This window comes from Eschrichtius robustus, chromosome 3 (genome assembly GCF_028021215.1).
Source record: "Eschrichtius robustus isolate mEscRob2 chromosome 3, mEscRob2.pri, whole genome shotgun sequence".
Classification (NCBI taxonomy): Eukaryota; Metazoa; Chordata; class Mammalia; order Artiodactyla; family Eschrichtiidae; genus Eschrichtius; species Eschrichtius robustus.
The window spans coordinates 134,266,557-134,290,418 of NC_090826.1; the positions used below are offsets into that span (position 1 = coordinate 134,266,557).

Below are 23,862 nucleotides of genomic sequence, written 5' to 3' on the forward strand. Positions count from 1 at the left end.
GCCAAAGCTGATTTATAATTTGTGTAGGTGTAGAACTCTGTCTTGAGTAGGGTCTAAGTGAAATTATTTGGCTTTCACAAATAAATTTCTAATTTTTTCCTCAAGGAGCTAGCTTAGCCCTGACTTTAATACACTCACATGTAACATAGAGATTTACTTTCACAACCAGTTTTAGGATAAAATGGATACATAGAAGCCTCATGGGGAAGGTGAGAATTGTTTTAACCTGCTGAATATTAACAGTACCAGCGCAAGACTCGAGAATCTAGATGGTTAAGATTTGCTTGACAGGTTGCTGTTACAAAATTTCTAGTAATATTATTTGTGGAACATAAACAGTAAATGCCCGAAAGCTATCCTCCTTGAAAAGTCTAATTTTTATGCAACTGTCAATGCAGCAATTACTTTGTCTTTTTTTTTTTTTTAAAGGTGAAGGAACATGTTCTAGGTATTTTTTTAAGGAAAATTTTGAAACCTGTTTAAAACTTTTTTCTTAAAAAGAGATTTTTTTTTTTTGTCAAAATGTTTTCAGATCCTGAGAAAAACCAATGAAACGGAAACCATATGATTCTGAGGCCAGGTTTTTTAGAGGCGCCGTCAGCACTGAATTCAGGCGTTCTTGCTGTGCTCAGCAGACCCGGCCCAGCAATCAAAGCCATTTGATTCTAAAGCTGATACTTCTATAACCAGGCAGGTTCCAGCACATTGTGAACCCTGAAAAAGCATAATTACAAACAAAGAATGACAAGAAGCACACGTTGACTTAATATAGCTCGCTTCTTTCAAAGAGCGCACAGCTTTTCACACACATGCTCTCACCTGTCCTTAGAAACCCGCGATTAGCAGGGGAGGGGGCAGCTGCCACCCCTGTGTTACAGCACGGGCCACCAAGAGGCTCGGTGGCTGGGCCAAGGCCACACATTGTCAGTGACGCCTCTATGAAACGCATCGAATTGATTGATCACGTATTTTTGAAGACTGACTCCGTATGAGAGCTGAAGTTTTTCAGAAAAACAAAGACCTGGACTTTGACCTTGAAGGGTCCATAACCTAGGCAGGGCTGGTGTTACGGCTCAGCAGAGATGATCAGACTTAGGGGAGATGATCATCATCACTCTGCTCAAGAAATTGCCACGCTAGCTTTTTCTCATGCCGAGAATAATCGCTAGTGTTCTCCAGAAATCACCAAGAACCCTCAAAGGTGTGCAGAATGGGAGCGAGGTCCTTCACGTGTCTATTATTTTTCAATTGCTGTGTAAGGAATTACCACAAACTTAGTGACATAAAGCAGTATGAATTCATTATGTCACAGTTTCTGTGGGTCAGGAGTCCAGGTACGGGTTCGCTGGGTCCTCTGCTCAGGGCCTCACAAGACTGAAATCAAGGTGTCAGTCAGGAAAGCAGTTCCCATCTGGGACTCAGGGTTCTCTTCCGGGCTCATGTGGTTGTTGGCGGAATTGGTTTTCTTTTTCTTTTTTTTTTTTTTAACTGGAGTTTAATTGCTTTACAATGTTGTGTTGGTTTCTGCTGTACAGTGAAGTGAATCAGCTATGTGTATACCTATATCCCCTCCCTCTTGAACCTCCCCCCACCCCACCCCCATCCCACCCATCTAGGTTGTCACAGAGCACTGAGCTTCCTGTGCTTTATAGCTTGTTCCTACTAGCTATTTTACGCATGGTAGTGAATATATGTCCATCCTAATCTCCCAACTTGTCCCACCCTTCCCTTCCCCCCCATGTCCACATGTCCATTCTCTACTTCTGCACCTCTATTCCTGCCCTGGAAATAGGTTCATCTGTACCATTTTTCTAGATTCCACATATATGTGTTAATATACGATATTTGTTTTTCTCTTTCTGGCTTACTTCACTCTGTATGACAGACTCTAGGTCCATCCACATCTCTACAAATGACCCAGTTTTGTTCCTTTTTATGGCTGAGTAATATTCCTTAGACATTTCACTGAAGAAGACATAGAAATGGCCAAGAGGCATGTGAAAAGATGCTCAACATCACTAATTATTAGAGAAATACAAATCAAAACTACAATGATGTATCACCTCACACTGGTCAGAATGGCCATCATCAAAAAATCTACAAATGATAAATGCTGGAGAGGGTGTGGAGAAAAGGGAACCCTTTTGCACTGTTGGTGGGAATGTAAATTGATACAGGTATTGTGGAGAACAGTACGGAGGTTCCTTAAAAAACTAAAAACAGAATTACCATACGACCCAGCAATCCCACTACTGGGCATATACCCTGAGAAAACCATAATTCAAAAGGACACATGTACCCCAATGTTCATTGCAGCACCATTTACAAGAGCCAGGACATGGAAACAACCTAAATGTCCAACAACAAATGAATGGATAAAGAAGATATGGTACAAATATACAATGGAATATTACTCAGCCATAAAAAGGAATTGGTTTTCTTGGGGTGGTACAACTGTGGTTCCCATTTTCTTACTGGCTATTGACTGGGAATTGTATTCAGTTCCTAGAGGCCACCCACAATCCCTTGCTGCGTGGCCCTCATAGACTGTACACAGCTTAGCTGTTTGCTTTCTTCCAGGGCAGCTAGACCCTGTCTCTCTGACACTTCACCTTCTTTTAGAGGTTCACCTGATTAGGCCAGGCCCACCCAAGATACTTTTCCTTTTGATTAACTCAAAGTCAACTGATCAGTAACCTGATCCTGGAAGGAGTATCCCATCATATTCACAGGGCCTGCCTGCACTCAGGGGGAGGAGATTATAAAGGGCCCACAAAGAAGGGCTCAAGAATCTTGGGGACCATTTTAGAAACCTGCATTCTGCAGTGCCCTACCTGTGTCAGTGCTTGTCCGCCTTACTGTGTTTGCTGCCTTGGCCTGCTGTGTCAAGCAGCCCCAGTCTCCAAAATGTGCCTCCATTAATATGCCTTTAGAAAGAGAACAATATTTTATAAGAGGAACTAATCACTAACGGTAGGTAGTGTTTCAGACAATGTAACGAGCACTTGCTTTCATATTGTCGGTACTTAGCAGAGTGTCTGGCACTTAGGAGTCCTCAGTTTCTGTTTCTCAAGCAACGAATGCATGGACGATTAAATGAGAAATATTTTGGGCATCCTCATCAGATTACATCCCATAAAAATAAATGCCTACCCCTCCATGTGCAAGGCTGATTCCTCCTTTTAGTTTATAGCACTATTTCCGCGCCCCCCCCCACCCCGGTTTAAAAGTAACGCCTGCTTATTATAAAAACACTTGGAAATGTGTCTTCTTTCTATGGTTTTATTTTTTATATTTAACTTCTTAATCCATCTGGAACTAATTTCCCAATATTATGTATAAAATAGTCTACCCCCTACCCATTTAATCTGTGATGCATATATATATACACACACACACACACACACACACACACACAAGTTCTTATGTATAATAAGGTCTATTTCTGAGCTAGCTGTTCTGTTTCATTGATCTGCCCACCCACTTTGTGTGCCAGTATCACCTAGTTGCTTACTGGAATTTTATAATATGTTTTAGGATCTGGTAGGGCAGATGTTGCCTCACTATTTGTCCTTCAGCCCCCCGTCCACCAGTTCATTAAGTACGGGTCTATCTTGCTGCCCACTCTAGCGCCTTAGAGAGCAAAGCATTCTTTGGAAAAGTCTGGACATGGAACCAGATCTAGGTTCATATTCTACCTTTGCATCTTCCTAGGCCAGCACCTCTGAGTCTCAGGGTAATGTAAACTTGCAATAATAATGCTTATAGTAGAAACTTTCTGTGAGAATTAACTGGGGAAACTTCTAAGAATTACCCAGTGCGTAGTAGATGGTCAATACCTACTAACCAGAGTAGAGGAGTGACTCTGAAGGTCCATGCACCCATGCTTCTGTCCCTTTATCCTTACCAGCAGGCACTGCAACACTTTTGAAAGCATCTTGTACAAATGCTGAGGCTCAGATCTGTCAGACTCAGGCCAGCTTTTAGGCTGGGAGTAACCAGGATTAAGAATTGGCCCCAGCCTCTGGGCAGCCTCTTCAGGGTTTGCACTGGTCCAAGGGAAGTTTGTTGAACTGGAGCCATTCCTGAGTGACCCGGGGTCCTGGGGAATGGGAGTGAGTCAAATGCTGAAGCCCACTGTACCTGGCCTTATAGAAGTCTGGAAGTGCCAGTGAATTGACACCCCTTGCTTCATCACAGGAAGCTCATCTCTGGACTTTGGCAGCCAGAGAAAGCCCTCAAAGCCACAAATTACACGTGTTGGGGATTGGAAGTCATTCTAGCACAGACCAAGGTGGTACTGGTGAGGGGAGATGGGTGAGACTCTGACAGCATGTGCTAGACATTGAAGATTGAAGAAATGAATTCGATTGCAAGAACCCCCGCAGTACTGAGTCAGCCAGGAGTCTTGAAGGCCAAAGTCTTACTCCCTTCCTGGCACTTTCCCTCCAACTCAGAGAGGGCAGGGCAAGAATGCACTCATTCATTTCTTCAAGAAGCATCTCTGAAGGCCTACTGTGTGCTCTCAGGAACTAGGGTAGGGGGATACACAGCCCTGCCCTCAGAGAGCTTCCATACTACGCAGTGAGGAGAAAGCGCAACGGCCATCCTTGTGTTCACGGATCTGTTCTCTGATGATGGTGATTTCCCACTGTAACTCTATCCCTGCATGGCCTTTTGTAAAGGAGCAGATGGATGTTCAAAGCAGGAAGTCCAAAGCTTGACTATTATCTAGTCAAGCCTCTTTCTTTTCTCTTCTTTTTTTTTAAAAAATATAGTATAATCCTACATTTGTTTTTTTTTAAATTGAAGTATAGTTGATTTACAATGTTGTGTTACTTTCAGGTGTACAGCACTGTGATTCAGTTATTTATATATTAAGGTATTTTTATTTATAAAGTGTATATATATATATACTTTTTCAGATCCTTTTCCCTTATAGGTTATTACAAAATATTGAGTACAGTTCCCTGTGCTATACAGTAGGTCCTTGTTGATTATCTGTTTTACATAGAGTAGTGTGTATATGTTAATCCCAAACTCCTAATTTATACCTCCCCTACTCCCTTTTCACAACCATAAGTTTGTTGTCTATGTCTGCAGGTATATTTCTGTTTTGTAAATAAATTCATTTGTATTTGTTTTTTTTAGCTTCCACATATAAGCAATATCATATCATATTTGTCTTTCTCTGTCTGGCTTACTTCACTTTGTATGATAATCTCTAGGTCCATCCATGTTGCTGCTAATGGCATTATTTCATTCTTTTTTATGGCTGAGTAATATTCCATTGTGTGTGTGTGTGTGTGTGTGTGTGTGTGTGTGTATCACATCTTCCTTATCCATTCATCTGTCAATGGATACTTAGGTTGCTTCCATGTCTTGTCAATTGTAAATAGTGCTGCTGTGAACATTGGGATGCATGTATCTTTTCAAATTATGGTTGTCTCTGGATATATGCCCAGGAATAGGATTGCTGGATCATATGGTAGCTCTATTTTTAGTAGTATTAGGAACCTCCATACTGTTCTCCATAGTAAGCATCTTTATTTTCCGTAAGGGATAACTAAACTGAGAGAAGGGAAGTAATTTGCCCAAGTTCACCCAGCTTCATAACAGTGATGGGACTTCACTATTCTGCCCACAATTCACCATCAGAAAAAGGGGGCTGCTCTTTGCTTTACATCAAGCCTCTAGAGGCTGCACACAATCTATGAGGCTATTATTGAAACATAGTGAACATTTTTGAGAGAGGAAGACAAGCGGATGGTGTTGAGTCTACACAGGAAACAAGGAAGCAACACAGTATAAAGGTTGGAGTTGGACCCCCTGCGGTCAAAATTCTGGTTTCTTCACTTGAAATCTGCGTGAAATTAAGCAACTTTCCTCCTATCTCTAAACCTCATCTTCTCGTCGGCAAAGTGACAGTGGTGTTTCCTGGTGGAATGTTTTAAGAATTAAATGAAATATACATCAACACGTAGCTCAATGCCTAGAAGGAAGATGTGTTACTAAGATAAGGGATTTCTAGAATGGGCCCTGCCCAGGGAGATTCGATGCTCTCAGGCGCATGAGGTCAGACCAGGGTGTGCAACTGACATCCTCGTGTTGTACTTTTCCAGTTCCAGGAGCCCTGGTGGAGCGGCACAGAGCGAGAGAGAGTGGCGAGAGAATGAAGACACCAACCGCCTGGGAGAAGCATGAGGTGGCAGTGCGGCGCTCGGTTTAGAGGGCTTCGGCCGGAGGCGGCGGCCCCATGGGCAGCTCTGCTGGCACTGGCGCTCCCCGGTTGGGTGCTGGCTGTCTCGGCCACGGCGGCCGCTTTGGTACCCGAGCATCATGCCTCCGCGGCCGGCCAGCCGCCCCTGGACTGGCTGCTCACAGATCGGGGCCCGTTCCACCGCGCGCAGGAGTACACCGACTTCGTGGAGCGCTACCGCCAGGGTTTTACTACCAGATACAGGATCTACAGGTGAGTGGGGCGTCCCACTGAAGCCAGCCTGGGTCTGTGCAGGGCGCCAACCGCCAAGCCAGCTGGCAGGCCGCAGACTGCACTAGGAGAGAGCCGGAGAAGCAGCAGGCAGGGAGAACAAGCTTGCCATGTTGGTTTTTAAAAAAAGAGAGAAGAAAACACATACAAGCTGGAAAACCTGCTGATGCCTCCTGGGGAACTTAGCAAAAGGGTTTCTATTTATAGGTTGTGCTGCTTATAAATTGAGGACAAATCAGGCGGCATGGCTTCAGCATGCGGCCTGAGCTGCTGCAGGAGGTCAGAGTCGAATGCTGGGGCCGGGTTTTAAATAATGGGTGAGATACTTTTATGAGTTGTAATTACCTCGATATGCAAATGAAGGAAGGGCAGCTCCAATTCCTGCCTTAGAGGTGGGGGGAGCCCCGCAGGGGCAGGGATGGGCCTGCCCCTCACCCTTGTCAAACACCACAGCCTCAGTTGGCCTTGTGCAAGGAAATGGGCTGCATCGTCCCTGCCCCTCGGCCTGTCCTCAGGAACATCAGAGCTGAATGTCAAACATGTGACCTGTCTGACCCATCTGACAAGGGATGAACCAGGTGCAAATTCCTGACTGCTGGACCAGCACTTCAAAAGCACGAGGCTCCTCAAAATCCTCACCTCAGGTGACCCAGAGACCCTCAGGGCTCCCTTGAGTGCATCCCTGAATTCAACTTTCTCCTTCCTCCCTCTGCTCAGTCTCTGCCTTAGTGTCACCCCTTTTCCTCCTCACCTTGACCATAGTCTTCAGACAAACCTGGGAACTTGGCTAGAATTTTTTTCTTTTATTAAAGATATTTATTTTCCGATTACAGATTCATTTCTAATGAAAGAGAGAGAGAGAGGGAACATATGAAAAAGCACAAAGAGAAACAGAGCCAGAAAATCACCTATTCTTTTGCCAGCTAGAGGTTGCTATTGGTAACCTTGGGCATGTGCATTCCTAGTCATATGAACATACTAAAGGTTTTGGCCCTCTTGCTGGATCTAGCACTTTACATGCCTTAGGTACCTGAACTCATTTAATCCTTCTAATAGCCCTCTTTTGGAAGAACAATTATTCTCCCCTTTTTACAGATGAAGAAATTGAGGTCCAGAGAAGTTAAGGAACTTGGCGAGGGACACACAGCTAGTAAATGGTGAAGCTAGGATTAGTTCCCAAGTAGCAGGCAGACTCCAAAGTCTGGGTTCTTAAATTATATTTAAAGAAACTATATTTTTCTGTTTCTAAGAGGCTTCTTTTTTTCTTTACTTCTGCAACACCATGCAGTCTGTTTAGGTTAGTACGGAGTCTCAGAAATAAGGTTTTAAGGTATTGAGCACTGGGAGAGTCCCAAATGGTAAGTGCAGCCATTTACAGGGGACATTTTCCTGGTACACGATTCCCACATGCAGATGCAGACAAAGGGGAAGATGAGGTATTTGAGGGGCTGGTGCTTCATGGGTGCAGAGGTCCGTAGAAACAAAAGCCATTTCTCCTCCAATCTGGTATTAGAAGGGATTGCAGTTCATACTCCCTGGTTCAGCGGCTCTGGTCCTTGTCATCCTCCAAAGACTGTAGTGGAAATTCACACAGGGCCACTGAGGCAGAGAGCGGCCAGCCCGGGCTGGGAGTGGCTGAGCTGACACCTGCTCCGGTAAAAGAGGTTAACTTGACTCTCAGTAAATATATAAGAAATTAGACCTGTTTTCCCCCACGAATTTTCTGTAAGGTAAATTCAGGGCGATGCTTCTCTTTATCAAAGAATTTCTTTTTCCATCCCTCCAAAAAAAAAAAAAAGAAAAAAAGGGAAAAGAGAAAATCCACCCTAGAATGTGTTTAAGCAGCGAATCCCTCCAGTTCCGGAAAACAAGATTTAATTCACCTCAGACTTCTCCGTTTATCCCAAATCTTTCAAAAGCACTGTTATCACAAAAAATTTTTTTTAAAGTATGTTGGAACTGAAATGTCAGGCTGGGAATCCTAATACCACCGTTCACTTCAAAGGGCTATAGGAACTAGAAGGAGTGAAGCACCAGTTTCCTTCACCCCTCCACAGATTTCTCTTGTCATCAGGCCCCAGCGCCAAGGCTGGCGACCACTGAATGCCTGCCGGAGCAGCGGCTCAGAGCCGGCCCACGGGGAATGTCTGGAATCACTTCTGCACCATCAACCATTCTGTCAGTCCGCAATGGTTTTTTGATCATTTAACGTGACAGGCTCTTACACTGTGCCATTGTGTTTCTCTGGGGTCAGTTATTGCACATGAACCTGTACCTGGGGAAACAGTAACCAGTCATTCTGACAGGAATGCAGCGTTGCGATTTGCAACCCCTCGGTGGGGCAAGGGGAGAATGGTCACACACGGCTGCTCCAGGAGCATTCTGGGAGTCCTGCCTTTAGCTATTAAGCACAATGGTGGATCCATGGACACTTGTTGTAGGGCTCTATATTATCCCCAAGGGAACTCACTCTTATCCCTTTCCCTTCTGTCTCTAGTGGTAATTCCTTCTAGCAAATTCAAGACCTTGCTTACTGTGACTAGAGCAGGTCACAGAAAACTGGTCTAGTCATCCCGAATGACTAGAAGGGCATTTTTTCCAGAAGGGCAGAGGGAGAAAGAGCTTACAGAGAATATCAGAAATGCTCCATGGTGAAATTTTGGGTCTCGAACAGGATTAGTCTTTTATTCAATTCTTTAAGAAAGCTTTTGGTACATGGAGATCATATGGTATCCATATGTGCTTTCCATGTAAGAAGGGAGGTGAGCTGTGGTGGGGGAAGAATAAGACTTTCCAATGGGGCTAGAATATTCGGTGCAGAATTACATGAAGCTCTCTTACACAGCAGAAGAGAGACCCTTCTTCTCTTCTAGCTGTGTGTGGACATATTACAGCAATTACACAACCAGGTTCTAACATTAAGCTCTGAACCCCACCTATTGTTATTTGGAAATCAGAGTGTGCTCTCTGTTGGAGTAGATGACAGGTTGGTCTAGAATAGCTCTGGCCTCTCTAACCATGGGTCCCCAGAGATCGTTGCTCTCTCCATAAGTTTGTATTCTCGTAGGCATCGATGCTTCAGAGCGAAGGTTCTGGAGCCAGATGACCTGGACTCTAATCCTGGGGCCGCAGCTTACTAGCTGTATAATGTTGGGTTAATTATTAAATTTCTTTGTTCCCCAATTTCCTTATTTGTAAAATTAGGACAATAATAGTGCCCACCTAATGGATTGATGTGAAAATTAAATGAGTTAATTGATGTAAAACACTTAGAACGGTGCTTAATAAATATTACCTATTATTAGAGTATCCTCAACAAATATTAACCAATGCAAAAATTATAATGAGATGAGAGCCATGGGTACTATCTTCATGATAACATCTGCTAATGGCTTAGCATTTGGCAACTTATATTAATGGAAAAAAAATTGTTCTCTTGCTTTCTTTTTTAAAGCATATTAACCTTAATTCCTCAATCTCTCTCTCTGCTGGGAGAGGAACTCAACTGGAGAATGAATGCATGTTTTCTGGGGCACACTCTTACTGGTCTTATGGACTGCCAGAAAGAGCTGATCATTTCCAGCATGTTTTAGAGTCACCACAGGGAATGATCTTTCTCCTATAAAGTCAGGGGTTGCCAACTGAGCAGACCTTCCTTAGGATGTCCTACAGAAGCTGGGCACTGGTCACTGCCAGCTCCCTGGTCCCAGGGGTAACTTGAACAATCTCAGGATGGCACCATTACGAGAAGAGAGACAATATACATTCTTGTTAAAACTTCCTAAATAACAGGATGGCCTTGGCCATCTCACCCAATTTTTGGCAAGCTTTTAAATTCCATTAGCCGACCTCTCAGCATATTCTCAAGCCCTATCAGACCAAGATCTGAGCAATCAGTCCACTTTTCAGATACTGTCTCTTAATAGGCTAGTGGTAAGAGCTGGAAGAGCAGAGATCCTGTCTCGGATTCCATTTGTGACCCCAAACGGCCTGCCTTTGCTCCACTCTATAGCCCCCAGTACAATAAACCCTTAAGCGATCAACCTCTCACAGCAGCCCTGTGAGGCAGATGGGGGTTTTTAGGGTTCAAGGCGGTGAGATGGACTTGTTCAAGGTCAGAGAGGTAGCCAGTCACAGCCAGAAATAGCACTCAGAGCTCCTGACTTGAAGTCTCCTGCTCATTACTCTAGACCACGCCACTTCCCTTTGACTGGTAAGTGCATCTTCATCATAACACGCAACCTAATCAGGCACCTAAATTGAGCTGATGCAAATGTAAATATGGTTTCTCAAAACACTCTAGCAGTAATGTTCCATTCTCTCTTTGCTACAAATCAAAGTTATGAGCAGTCTGGTTTTATTTTTTTTAGTTTCTTTTTGTATTAAAGCTTTAATAGAGAGATAATCGTGGGATTGGAAAAAATCCAAGCCACTATGATGAAACACTTAAAACTCGGAAAGAATAAATTAAAATTAAGAGATAAACTTAGAGATCATATAGAACAATGAGTATAATATGGTGGTTGGGAGAAAAGCAAGGCCAGGTATAATTCCAAATTATTGACCTTAGTCACTAATACCTCCATTTCTATTATCTGCCTCTCTTTTAGAAAAGAAGGGTCTAGGGATATGTTAGAAGTCTTTTAGGAGGAAAAAAAAACAAACCAAAAAATAAGTAGATATCTTCATATTATATATGATCATATTCTGATCATGATTTTCTGATCATATTCTGGGCAAAGTTTGCAAATTTTGAGAACCAAAGTAGAACATAGCTTAAAACCAAGAGGTTGGAGTGGTACCCAAAGGTAGGCAATGTTGAAGCAGGAATGTGTTTTAGCAGGTGCATCTGGAAACATACAATAGGGCAGGCTGGGGTAGAATCAGATGATGTGCCGAATGAGGGCCGTTAAGGCAAAAGAACCTTTCTACAGGCACCAGAGCAAATACCCTAAGAAAACATAATCTGTTTATAATTCAACAGGATGAAAAATAAGGTTTGGCAATAGCTTACATGTGAAAGAAGTGAGAAACGGGCAAAACCGAATAATTTATCCACACTGCTCCAGGTGTGGTCTGTGGACCAGCAGCGTTGGCATTACCTGAGAGCTTGTAAAAAATGACAGAACCTCAAGTGTCACCCTGACCTACAAAATCAGAATCTGCATTTTAACAGGAGCCCCACATGAACAGTATGACATTAAAGCTTGATTATACTAAGTGCTTGGGAGGTGGAAGGAGAGCAGGAATAACCAGGGTGGAGAAGGACAGAAGGCTTAATGGTAAGGCAGCATCCCCCATGATGCACTTGAGGTCATGAGAATATTTACAGGAGATGTTACAAAAGAAATAGAACAGTAATCATGGGAGGTTAAATTTAGGAATTATTAGTGCCAAGGCACATGAACTCATAAGATCCAGCAGCTGGGAGAAAAGTTTAAAAGCAGAAAAGGCTGGAGGGCCTAGAACCAGACCATGGGTGCCTCCTGGGAGATGGAGAGGTGAGGAAGCAGAGAGCAGCTGTGCAAGCAATCACAGAAGGAACTCCAGAGCTGATTTATCATCTGGACCACGTCTCAGGGACTGACAAATACTGATTTGAATAAACAGTGAACCCTGGGAGAGGCACCGTCTCCAATTAAGAGATCACAATCCACATAAATAAATGGCAACCAAAGGCAACCTCAGTCTGCCTGGGTAAATCCCAGTGATTTCCTAGGTGTTCCTTACAGCTACGGAGGTACAGAAAGTTTGTGTTATTACACAGCTGCAGGGCACCATAAGGGAAGCCGTGGTTCTCACGTGGATGGGACAGGCAGGGGAGAAGGTGAGCTCTGCCGGAGAAACGACCATCACCCGAGCAAACTGGGTGATCTCTGCCCTTCTCACTGGGTTTATATTTTGACAAGGGAGTTTGTTGGAATAGAAGGCGAGAAAGGAACAGTACACAAACTAGAGCAAAACAAATCAGAGCGAAATCAGAGGCAATGTGGAGCAATGAGCCTGTAGTCTGGTCACAGGTACTGTTTCTCTGTCCACAGAGATAAGGAGGTGGCAGAGGGACAGAACGAAACGTCTAGAGTTTGCTTTCCTCAAGAGTTCAGTGCTGGCTAAATGTATAGCCGAATAGCTGACATAAACTATCTAATCTAGGCTGTAGACCCAGCAGAAGGCCTTTACTCAAGGAATTTTATTCCAGAAGTGTCTGGATGATGAGCCCCAAAAGGGTGTCTGGGCCCTTGAATTGGGCCTCGCAGATCCTCATCCTCGTGCAGCATCCTGTCTGCACCTTAACGTGGAAACATCCGCACCAGTGCAGCCGACCTATGTGAATGAGGACGTGTGCTGCTCACTTCGAGGAAGGAGAAAGAGCACATAAACATGCAATGACAATTCAAGAGCGTAGGAAGAGCAATACTCATTCAATCCGTTGTATTGAAGGCCGACTCTGTGCTCATGCTTCTGCAAGATTCTGCTAATAAACCATGAATGGGGAGGACACAGTTCTTGATCTGGTGGAACTCACAGACAAGTATATTTGGAGAAAGTGCTAGGTCGCTCTGCACAGAGAGGTCAAGGAAGGCCAGAATAAAAGGGGATGCGTCAGCCAGACTCTGATGGCTGAGTGGGAGATCTCCAAGTGGAGAGCTTGGGGAACGGTGCTGTGGACACAGGAGCAGTATAACCAAAGTTGTGGGAGTGCCAGGTGTGCTTTAGAAACTGAGCAGCCAGTCCCATGCATCCAGTGTAAATGCCAAGAAGCATGTGAATGTCCCTCCTCCACCTGCTCTGCCCCACCGTGTTGTTTCTGCCGTATCTTGTCACTCCAAAATGCCAAAAGGGTCTCCTAGACACTGATTTCTTCCAAGGTGCAATTTTAAAAGCCTCTCACCTGGAGGGCATGTCATTTTCCTGTACTGGCAGTGAGTAAAATGAAGTGAGAGTAATTGCATATCTGGAGAAGGTAGGACCAAAGGCAATTCCTTGCATTTCTACCTTGGAAAAATGGAGTGTGAATATGCACCTGGTGAGAAAATGGTAAGCAGTGCTTTGAGGGTCTTATAAAGCCACTAGTTCAGCTGAAAATCCAGCATCACTTAGGCTTAAAAAATTGAATTTAGAGCAAACTTCCCACACCATGTGTTTGCTTTCTTGGTCCTCTCGCAAGTATTTACGGAGCATCTACTTTGTGCAAAGCATTATTCTGGGCACTGTTGAAGGCTACAAAAGATAGAGAAAACAGGGTTCTACTGATTTCCAGGAGTTCAGCTGTCCAGTTTGAGTGACAGCACACATAAACGGAAAAAAACGCATTGGAATGTAGCATCTCAGGCTCTGGGAGAAGATATTTAGCACATTCTCAGTGATTGATGGATAGATTTGGTCCATGGATGCCATATCAGAATGAATTCTCAGGATGTCAGTCCCACGTTCCCCCAGGACAAAATGACTCTTGCCCCAAATTTTCCTGTGTGTTCTAGGACTATTTCCAGGTCATCCACCTGGCTTGAAATAGGATTGCAAAGATGGTCTGTGAAGAGAAAATGTAAAAATAAAAACATGCAAGAAAAGCAGGGAAAATCCAGGAAGGCCAAGGGGAGAAAGCTAGTTCAGTTTTGTTTTCAGATGAGATTTAGTAGAGAGATCTTGAGTCAGTCAGGCAGAGAAAAAGAGGATTAATATTTGCTTTGAGAAATAATTAATTTTATTCATGAATGAATTGCTACTTAGAGACACGTATGTGTAGAAAGGAGTGAGGTAAGCTTCATCTAGAAACCGTCACGACACAGACGCAGGCAGAAAGGGACACTGGCTAGCCGCGTGGTCTTTTCATTTTTTTTCTCCTCAAGAGAACAGCTTCTTCTGGGTCAGGGATTCTCAATTTTTTTCTCTATTCAGCTTCTGCCACATTTATCCCACCTCAGGGCTTTCCACATCTCCCACAAGGAAAGTATTTCAGTCCACATTGCTTAGAACAGTGAGTGGCATGTGGTGGGACATTTATTCAGTCAGCGTATGTTTATTATCTCTGTGTGCCGGCCACTCCCCAAGTGCTGGGGACACAGCTGTGAATGAGACACGGCCCAGGCCTCAGGGAGCTCTGCCCTCAAGGAAGACAGACCCCCGGGAGCAAGCGGTTGGAAGTGGGCTGAGGTCTGTGCAGCAGACCAAAGCGCTCTGTGTGAGTTTGGTTCTCATGCCAATCATCCGTCTTCTCCTCCAGGATTAGAAACAGGTGAATGTGCTCGCAGAGCTGCTCAAAGCAAGTTGAACAGATTTATGACCATAGAGCTGGGCTGGAGATGAAAATTTGGACCTGAGTCTGAGACAAAGATTTCTATCCCCACAAACTATCCCTGACTCAAATTAAAGACAACTGGAGCCTTCTTGTCTTTCGGACTGATTTGCCCAATCCTATATGAAGCCACTGAAAAAGGCATCACTGGATACTGTGGATGGGCTGGGCAGGTGGCCTCAAGTGGAGCTCCATGAACTGAACAGGAGGAAACCTTCAGAGGGCCTGTTGACTGGAGGGCGTGGATGTCCAAGAGACAAAAGCTTTTTGTGAGCAGGGATCTCAAGGCATTGACTGCACAGTATTGAAGTGTGGACCACGGGGCAGCAGGCTCTCACCAATTTCCCCAGTTTCTTTATGGGATGAAAGGAGTAAGGGGGCAAAGAAAACAGACTGTTTTGGGAGGGCAAATGCATAACTTAGAAGAAAGCAAAGCATTCCTCTATGTGGTGACATATTAATAACAATAATAAATAATAGTGACTATACATATGGAGTATTCACAATATACCCAACATCTTACTAAGTGCATACTAATATTATACATATATGCTAAAATTATTGTTATGAGAAATGTACAAGGGAGATGCTCTTTGTATACATGTTGTACAGATGAAGACACTGAGTTTTAGAGGGTGTCGCACAACTGGTAAGAGGAAGAGCCAGCACTCAACCCATACAATAGCGGATCTGACCATTAAATGATTATTTTTGAATCAAATACATAATCTGAGCCTGGGATTCTTAATGCTCCAAGGGAAATGGTGCCTCCACTTGTAACCACCTGTGCTCTCTGCCCCTCCTACTCTTCCTTCTGACGTTCTAGCAGACCTTTGGGATGGAGAAGATGGGTCTCGGGGCTAGAAGGTGTCTCATCCCACTCAAAGACCCTGTAGTTCTCTGTTTCCACCAGAGTTCTCCATCTGCACTTGGGCTCTGGGGAACCCTTTGTGGGAAGAAGCTACAGATGAACCTTCCTGAAGCAGGTCACCTGCAGAGAATTTTGTATGTGTTGGCTTTGCACTGCCAGTGTATTTCTATAAGGGTGCAGTGTAAAGCGAATTTCTGTAAATCAAATCCTCTGCTGGAGGGACACTTAATGCCATTTCCAAAATGCAGTATCTTATTTTTTGCCTGGCAATGGCTTATAAAATTCAGTGCAAAGTCAATCTCTAGCCCCTGACTTGAGGATCAGGTAGTACTGATTTATAAAACACAGACATCCACTTGGAAATGTCTTATATTTCAAGAAATATTTTAATACAACAAGAAGAAACCTTTGGTGATGCAAATAACCTCTGCTTATTGGGCTACTTTGCAAATTTGGAGTTTCATATAACGACAAGATTGGTACGTGCTCTGGGTCACTCCTACTTACCCTTTGCATCCACAGCACATCATGGAATCAGATGAAGCAGTGAAAGAGACCTAGAGGCTGGGACTCCCAAGTCAGCTTTAGGATTTGTAGGTATAGGGTGGACAGATTAGGGCTGCTGTACTCGGGCCATGGCTTAGAGAGGATGCAAGAATCTGGCACAGCTCCCTCTGCCTGCTGTGTTTTCCCCTCTGCACCTGTTTAATGCTCCCTGGTTCTGCCACCACACCAGGCTCTCCCCTGAACCCAGAAATGTGCCTCTTTCTCCCTCTCCCTGCAAAGAACAAGCAAGCTCTGGACGTCAGAATGAACAAGAAGTCTCACTGGCCAGGCAGGAGGCCCTGGTGGGAGAAAAATGAGGTAGCCAGACCGAGTGCTGCCCCAAGCCCTTCATTACTGGCCTTGGTGCCTGGGAGAATTCTCGTTTTCCTTGTGTGCCGGGAGAGTCTGTGCCTCACCTGAGGACACGCTAGTGATGGAGGAGGAAGAGGAAGGAAGACTCTTTGGGGAGCGAGTTCTCCTGGATCCACAGAGGCATGTAAACACCTAATGATCCCTCGACAGGGGTCACATAGTTGGTTTACTAGTAACAGAGGTAAACTTCAGCGCAGTGAGCCAGGCTTTGCTTAGCTGCGTTCTGTTTATGTTCTAAAGTGTGAGTCTGATAAAGACCACGTGGAGAGGAAGGGAGGCTATGCAAGTCCTTGAATGCCAGCCTTGGCCATCTGGAAATTCATGCTCAAGTGGGACTTGATAGAAGAAATGTGGCTCTAGAGGCTGATAATACATTCTTTTACCTTCTGTTACCACTAAGTAGGGCAATGTCCATTCTGGTGCCTGTAGGCCAGGAGACTAAATCAGAGAACACCAGATTTAGTGGTTAGCCTGGAATAAGAGGCCAGAGCTGCAAAAACAGTGTCTCAGGATGCAGGGAAGCCTGGGGACATGGGATGGCAGAACAGAACCAAGGTGCTCGGATCTGTGAATTAGAAGGAAACTTTATTTTTTTATAAATTTATTTTATTTATTTATTTTTGGCTGCGTTGGGTCTTTGTTGCTGCATGCGGGCTTTTCTCTAGTTTCAGCGAGCGGGGGCTACTCTTCGTTGTGGAGCGCCGGCTTCTCATTGTGGTGGCTTCTCTTGTTGTGGAGCATGGACTGTAGGTACATGGGCTTCAGTAGTTGTGGCTCACGGGCTCTAGAGCGCAGGCTCAGTAGTTGTGGCGCACGGGCTTAGTTGTTCTGCAGTATGTGGGATCTTCCCGGACCAGGGCTCGAACCCGTGTCCCCTGCATTGGCAGGCAGACTCCCAACCACTGCGCCACCAGGGAAACCCCTATTTTTATTTTTTATTGAAGTATAGTTCATTATATTATAGTTCAATATATATATATATATTCTTTTTCAGATTCTTTTCCATATGGCTTATCACAAGATATTTAATATTGTTCCCTGTGCTATATAGTAGCTCCTTGTTGTTTATGTATTTTATATATAGTAGTGTGTATATGTTAATCCCAGACTCCTAATTTATACCTCCCGCCCACCTTTCCCCTTTGGTAAACATATGTTTTCTATTTCTGCGAGTCTGTTTCTGTTTTGTATATAAGTTCATCTGTATCATTTTTTAGATTCTACATAGAAGTGATATCATATGATATTTGTCTTTCTTTGACTTACTTCACTTAGTATGATAATCTCTAGGTCCATCCATGTTGCTGCAAATGGCATTATTTCATTCTTTTTTATGGCTGAGTAATATTCCATTGTGTGTGTGTATGTATGTGTGTGTATATATATATATATATATATATATATATATATATATATACACCACATCTTTTTAATCCATTCATCAGTTGATGGACACATAGGTTGCTTCCATGTCTTGGCTATTGTAAACAGTGCTGCTATGAACATTGGGGTGCATGTATCTTTTTGAGTTACAGTTTTCTCTGGATATATGCCCAGGAGTGGGATTGGTGGATCATATGGCAGTTCTGTTTTTAGTTTTTTAAGGAACCTCCCTACTGTTTTCCATAGTGGCTGCACCAATTTACATTCCCACCAACAGCATAGAAGGGTTCCAGAAGGAAACTTTAAAATCAGTTATTTCCTACCCATGGCAGACAACCACTCTACAAATCCCCAAGAAGGTGCCTTGGCTTGGGCAGGTCCAGTTCTGCGTGTTCTCTGAAGCCAACTTCCATTCAGCAGCCCAAAACACTCTACAGATCTTTATGAAATTGAATCTCAGTATTTCCTTCCATAATTCCACTTATTGGTCCTGACTCTGCTTTCTCCTATTTCTCTAGAATAAGTGTAAATTCCTCTTCTTTGCAAAAAGGTCTTCAGATATTTGAAGACAGTTATTCTTAGACACAGTAGCACACTGTGACTTCCCTCCAGATGTTCTTTTCTCTCTCTTTCCCCTCTCACAGTCTCTCTCTCAAACTGTCCTTGTTTCTTTTTTCCCAACTCTCTCTTTTCCATCTTTGATCTTCATGAAATCATTCAGAATCAAGACTCCTATCCAGTCACTCTGTCATCACCCAGAGCCTCAGAGTTCTCCTGGGTCCTGGTAAACAAAGAAAGGGATAATAAATAAGAAATTGATGTTGACATAAGGTTTTCTTCCTGAACCAATTCTGGCTCCTGGAGAGCTTGCTTGCTTGCTTGCTTGCTCACCTTTCAAAATCCTCAAGAATTTTGTCACAGATCAGTATCAGTTCACCATCCTGGAGTTTCTCAGACCAGGCATTTTCCTCTCCACAGATTTCTTTAACTTCTTGCATTCTGTGCAGTTCTTGAAAATTAGTGATGGTAGTTCAAGGTCATGGGCTCACCTCAGAATATGTGGTGACTCTGCTTGGGACCTGAAGCATCAATTTTACAAGAAAAGTGGGAAATATGTTCTGGGTTTATCGTGAGAGCATATAGGTTTTTCATTCAAGTGAAATGTAGACAAAAAATCCTAAATTTTTTCTCAGCTTCTCGAAGAATTGCACCTCCCACTTGATTTGGTTTTGTTCACCTAGACTTAGTTTGTGGTAAAATCATAGCCAGAACTGCACTCATCCTGTTTTCTACTACACTTATTATGTCTCCTATATTCTTTCCTGTGCTTCCTACCATGACCGGCCACCACTGTAACTCGTGCTTTTTCCCCATCTTCCATTTGACTTATGTGGCTTCCATCTCAGAACTGCCTTTCAAAGCCAGCCTCTTCTCTCTTGTCTTGGCTTCATCGTTTACCACTTGGCCTTTTCTCTCTTCTCCAATTCAACCTGCCTAAAATCCTCTGTTGGTCCCTCTGTGCCCAAAGGATAAAATCCAAATGTGTTTTCTTAGCATGAGAGTCTCTTCTAAATCCATCCATTTACTATTTCAACAAATATTCCATGAATACTGACCTTGTGCCACTGATTATGCCCCATCATTTCTTCCTGCTTATGTTCCAGTCTCAGTGAACATTTCCAGATTTTCCTAGACACAGAGCCTTCCTTAGATCCCACGTGTCTTTCCATGTCCCATTCCGTTTTCCTGCAAAGCTCTTTCCATTTTCTCTACCATCTGAGCTCCGACTCACCTCTCATACCCGTTTAAATATCACCTCTCTATAGCTTCTTCTTTGGCTCCCGCAAGCAAGTTAGTTATTCCTACTTCTGCTTCCCCATCAGTCTGTTCATATTTCTGCTTTAGAACTTATTTTGTGCATTTAATTATTTATTTATTTGCCTATCTCTATTTGCTCTTCACTTGGCTCTGAGCTCTTCCAGGCAAAAATGTCTGCCACATGTAAAGATATAATAAAAGAATGAAGTCGCTCTTTAAGAGTAGGGTGTTCTGGGACTGAATTAGATGAAGCAGAGAGCAAGTGGGTGAGGTTCCAGCCTCTGCAATCATACTCTGTTGGCTTATTTATTTATTTTTAAAAATAAATTTATTTATTTATTTTTGGCTGCGTTGGGTCTTTGTTGCTGTGCTGGGTCTTTTTTGCTGCGCGCGGGCTTTCTCTAGTTGCGGCGAGCAGGGGCTTCGTTGCAGAGTGGGCTTCTCATTGCGGTGGCTTCTCTTGCTGCGGAGCATGGGCTCTAGGTGCACAGGCTTCAGTAGTTGTGGTGGGTGGGCTCAGTAGTTGTGGCTCGCAGGCTCTAGAGCGCAGGCTCAGTAGTTGTGGCGCATGGGCTTAGTTGCTCTGCAGCATGTGGGATCTTCCTGGACCAGGGATTGAACCCGTGTCCCCTGCATTGGCAGGTGGATTCTTAACCACTGCGCCACCAGGGAAGTCCCCTCTGTGGGTTTAAATGGAAGTTCTGCTACTTCCAGCTGTGTGATCTTGTACAAGTTATTTCTCATCAGTCAAATGGGTAGAATAATAGGAATTTCTTTATAGGCTTATTTGGTGATAACTAAAAAATAAATTTAGTTCATTTCTAGATAGGTGCTTATTCTTGTGAGAGGTCTCCTGAGAATAAATATGGAAAACAATAGAGTGGAAAATCTTGAGGAAGGAAGAGAAAATGAAGAGAGATTAATTGAGAAAGATGGAACAAAGAAGGGGAAGCCTTACTTTATCAAACTCTTTCTACTGCAATCTTCATGCATTAATCAAATTTATCACTTAAAATCTACATATTGTTCTCCCTAACTGTAGCCTGAGTTAATCTATTCATTGATTTTATAGTTATAGATAGTCCCAGATAAATCCCTAACTGTGACAGGTGCTTTCCCTGTAGAACACAGCTCAGACACCGTAATCCCATAACGTTAAAGTCAAGGCCTCAAGACCAACACCATTTCCATCTAGACTCACAAAGCAAGGAAGAGAGACCCTATATGGGAATGTTACTGAACTGGGGAGATATGGGAGCATGGATGTTTGACCACATAGGCAATAAAATCAGATAATTGAAAGGGACCTTTATCCAGATAGGCAGTAATGTCAAGAGTGAAGATTATTTGCCCAGGCTGCAATGTGAGATTGACATGATCAAGGTGGAATTAGTCAGAGTAGGCTAACTGCTGGAACAAACAGTTCCCAAATCTCAGTGACTTAATACAAGTTTATTTTTTTGCTTATGTCCAGTGCACTTTGTGGTAGGGTTAAAAGGAGATTGCCTCATGAAATCACTCAGAAACAAGACCCCTTCTATCTATCCAGTCACTCTGTCACCTCCTAGGTCCTCAGAGTTCCCCTCTGGGTCCTGGTAAACAAGGAAAGAGAGCATGAAAGATTTTATGGGAAGTCTTATGGGCTAGGCCTGGGTTCACATTAAACCAGCCAAAACTCAGTCATGTGGCTACACTTAAATGCAGAGGAAGCTGGGAAAAACTATCCATCTGTGAGCCCAGGAGGAAAATGAAATCGCTTAGAGAACAATTTTCCAGTCTCTGCCACAAGTGAGGGAATGCAAGAAAAAGGGGAAATGCAAAGCCTTAAATTCAAGTTCAAAATGTCGACTTCACAAATATAGGGTATAGGAGTCATGGATTAGCTGTGGAAAAAAAATATCTGGGGTTGGAAAAATGTGGGGGTGTCTGGTTCACCATGAGATTACTGTCAGCCAAGAATATTTTTCTCTCAAAAAAGGAATGCAATATTCAGGTGTATTAATAAAGGAAATAGGTATAGTAGAAAGATCACAGACTATCTTCACTTTTGGTTGGTTATGTGTCCTTGACTAAGATACTTAAATTATCTCAGTCTGAGCTTGCTCAGCCATAAAATGAGACTTAAGCTTGTGGAGGGTATCAGTGTATCAGTTAATTATTGCCACAATTATGGATATAAAAGTATCCCCAAAACTCAGTAGTTTAAAACAATAATCATTTTTCTCACTCAGCATCTGTAGGTTGCTTGAGTTAGCTATGCTTCAGGTTGTGGGTCTGCACAGGGGCCATTAGGTCTTTACTCCAATGATGCTTATTATGGGTCTCAGGCTGAAAGGGCAGCATCTTACAGCTTCATGGAGGGAGCAGTTCTCATGGTGAGGGCAGGGATGCGAGAGAGAGAGTGGAGACATGCCCTTTGGGGCCCAGAATTGGCACCTGTCACTTCTGTCCATGTTCCTTTGTCCAAAGCAATGCTACATAGCTAAGCCCAATATCAATGGGGGAGGGAAATAAGCTCCATTCATATGAGTGAGTGATACTGCAAAGTTACATGTCAAAGGGCATTCTAATACAGGCAAGAATGAGGATTCTACCCCACTGACATTTGCAAGATTGTGGTGATGACTGAAAAATATGTAAAGCATCCAGTCCCATGACTGGCAGCATAAGGACTCAGTAAATTGACACTATGATGATACTTACGATGATACTGATGTGTTCAGATATTGTATCCTAGTGTACTCTTGGTGGCTCAGAACACATCTACTGGATTGTGTTTAATTTTGGTTGTCATCTTCAAAAAGAAATACATTGACAAACTAGATTGCCAGCAGAGAAAGTTAAAGCATAAGGGCCTAGAGATCTGGGAACTATATTGAAGGAACTAAAAATAGTTAAAGAAGAGTAGCCCATATAAAAAGTAAATACACCCAAATACCAGAAGGGCTATCTCATTGCAAGAGGAATAAACTTGTAGAATAATGGGAGGAACTGCCAGTCAGGGGGAATTCTCTTGGGGTTGAATAGATAATGGGAAGCCCATGGATGTTTGCTGGGGAGAAGCCTGGCATGGGCTGTCAGCTTGCTAGGCAAAGACAAGCACAACGGGAGGTGAAGAGTAGTGAACAAAGCGATTTTCTCCACAGTTAAAAAGAAGAGCTGTGGGGAGCAGGTTGGGAGGTCAGGGCAGAACGGGGGTTTCTGTGCCTCAGAAAACACAGGTCTTAACTCCCTTTTCAGTTCCTTCTGGCCGCATAGATTCACTGGCCCTTCATTTCAATGTGTCTGCTGTACATCCTGTTGACTCTACAAACACACCACTCTCAACACCCTCTCCAAGACCCTGAGCCTGTCGGGCAGTATGAGATTCGCCAAAGAGTGATCTCTTCCTCCTCCTCTAAGCTTGAGTCTCCCCTCCCCATTTCTCCCAATCAACCTTAATTAAACTGTGTGAAAGCTACAGCTTGATTTTAATTAGAGCAAAATTGGGAAGATTAGAATGAAATTGGCCAATCATTGTTTACGGGCAGTTGTTTGAGAACACAGCAGGCTGCTAAATTACCTCCGTGCCAGGCTTCTTGAATTCTTCCAGTGGGTGGACCGGGGCACTGGGGCATGGGGGGAGGGCTGGCCTACTTTCTCCTCTTGTGCCTCCTGGAGTTGCAGGGGCCGAGATATTATTTACCCAAATGCTCTGGATCGAAGCCTTTCTGCCTGGGGATTTCTCCCAGCCACAGTGGTAAACGAGGCAAAAGAATTTCCAGGGAAGTATGACAAAGGTGTACAGTGGTCTTTGAACTTGAGCACAGGTCATAGACAAAGGCAGAAAATCATTTGTGGCGTGGTGTGGGTTCTCATCAAACTCTACCACTGATCAACTGAGACTTGGTCCCTTTTTTCAGTTTCTCTGTCTCTTCATTTGTTAACTTCTAGAAGGTTCATACTTGAGTAGTAATAACTCCACTTCCTCTTTCTTCAGGTCCTTGCATTGAAAAAATTGTTGAGCTTGTGTAAAAATTGCAATTATTTTTTAAAAAACTAAAGGAAAGCTTTACACCAATATAAGAGATTATGGTTTTATTATAA

The 23,862-nt window shown here is 43.5% G+C and overlaps 1 protein-coding gene across 1 annotated transcript in view; it reads left to right on the forward strand.

Moving 5' to 3' along the window:
- The first annotated feature begins 6,200 nt into the window (after nt 1–6,200).
- BRINP2 (BMP/retinoic acid inducible neural specific 2) overlaps nt 6,201–23,862 on the forward strand; it is a 50,928-nt gene continuing 33,266 nt past the window's right edge. Inside the window, exon 1 of the mRNA XM_068538392.1 lies at nt 6,201–6,472. Within this exon, the coding sequence (XP_068394493.1) occupies nt 6,201–6,472 (272 nt within the window). The remainder of the gene's footprint in view (nt 6,473–23,862) is intronic.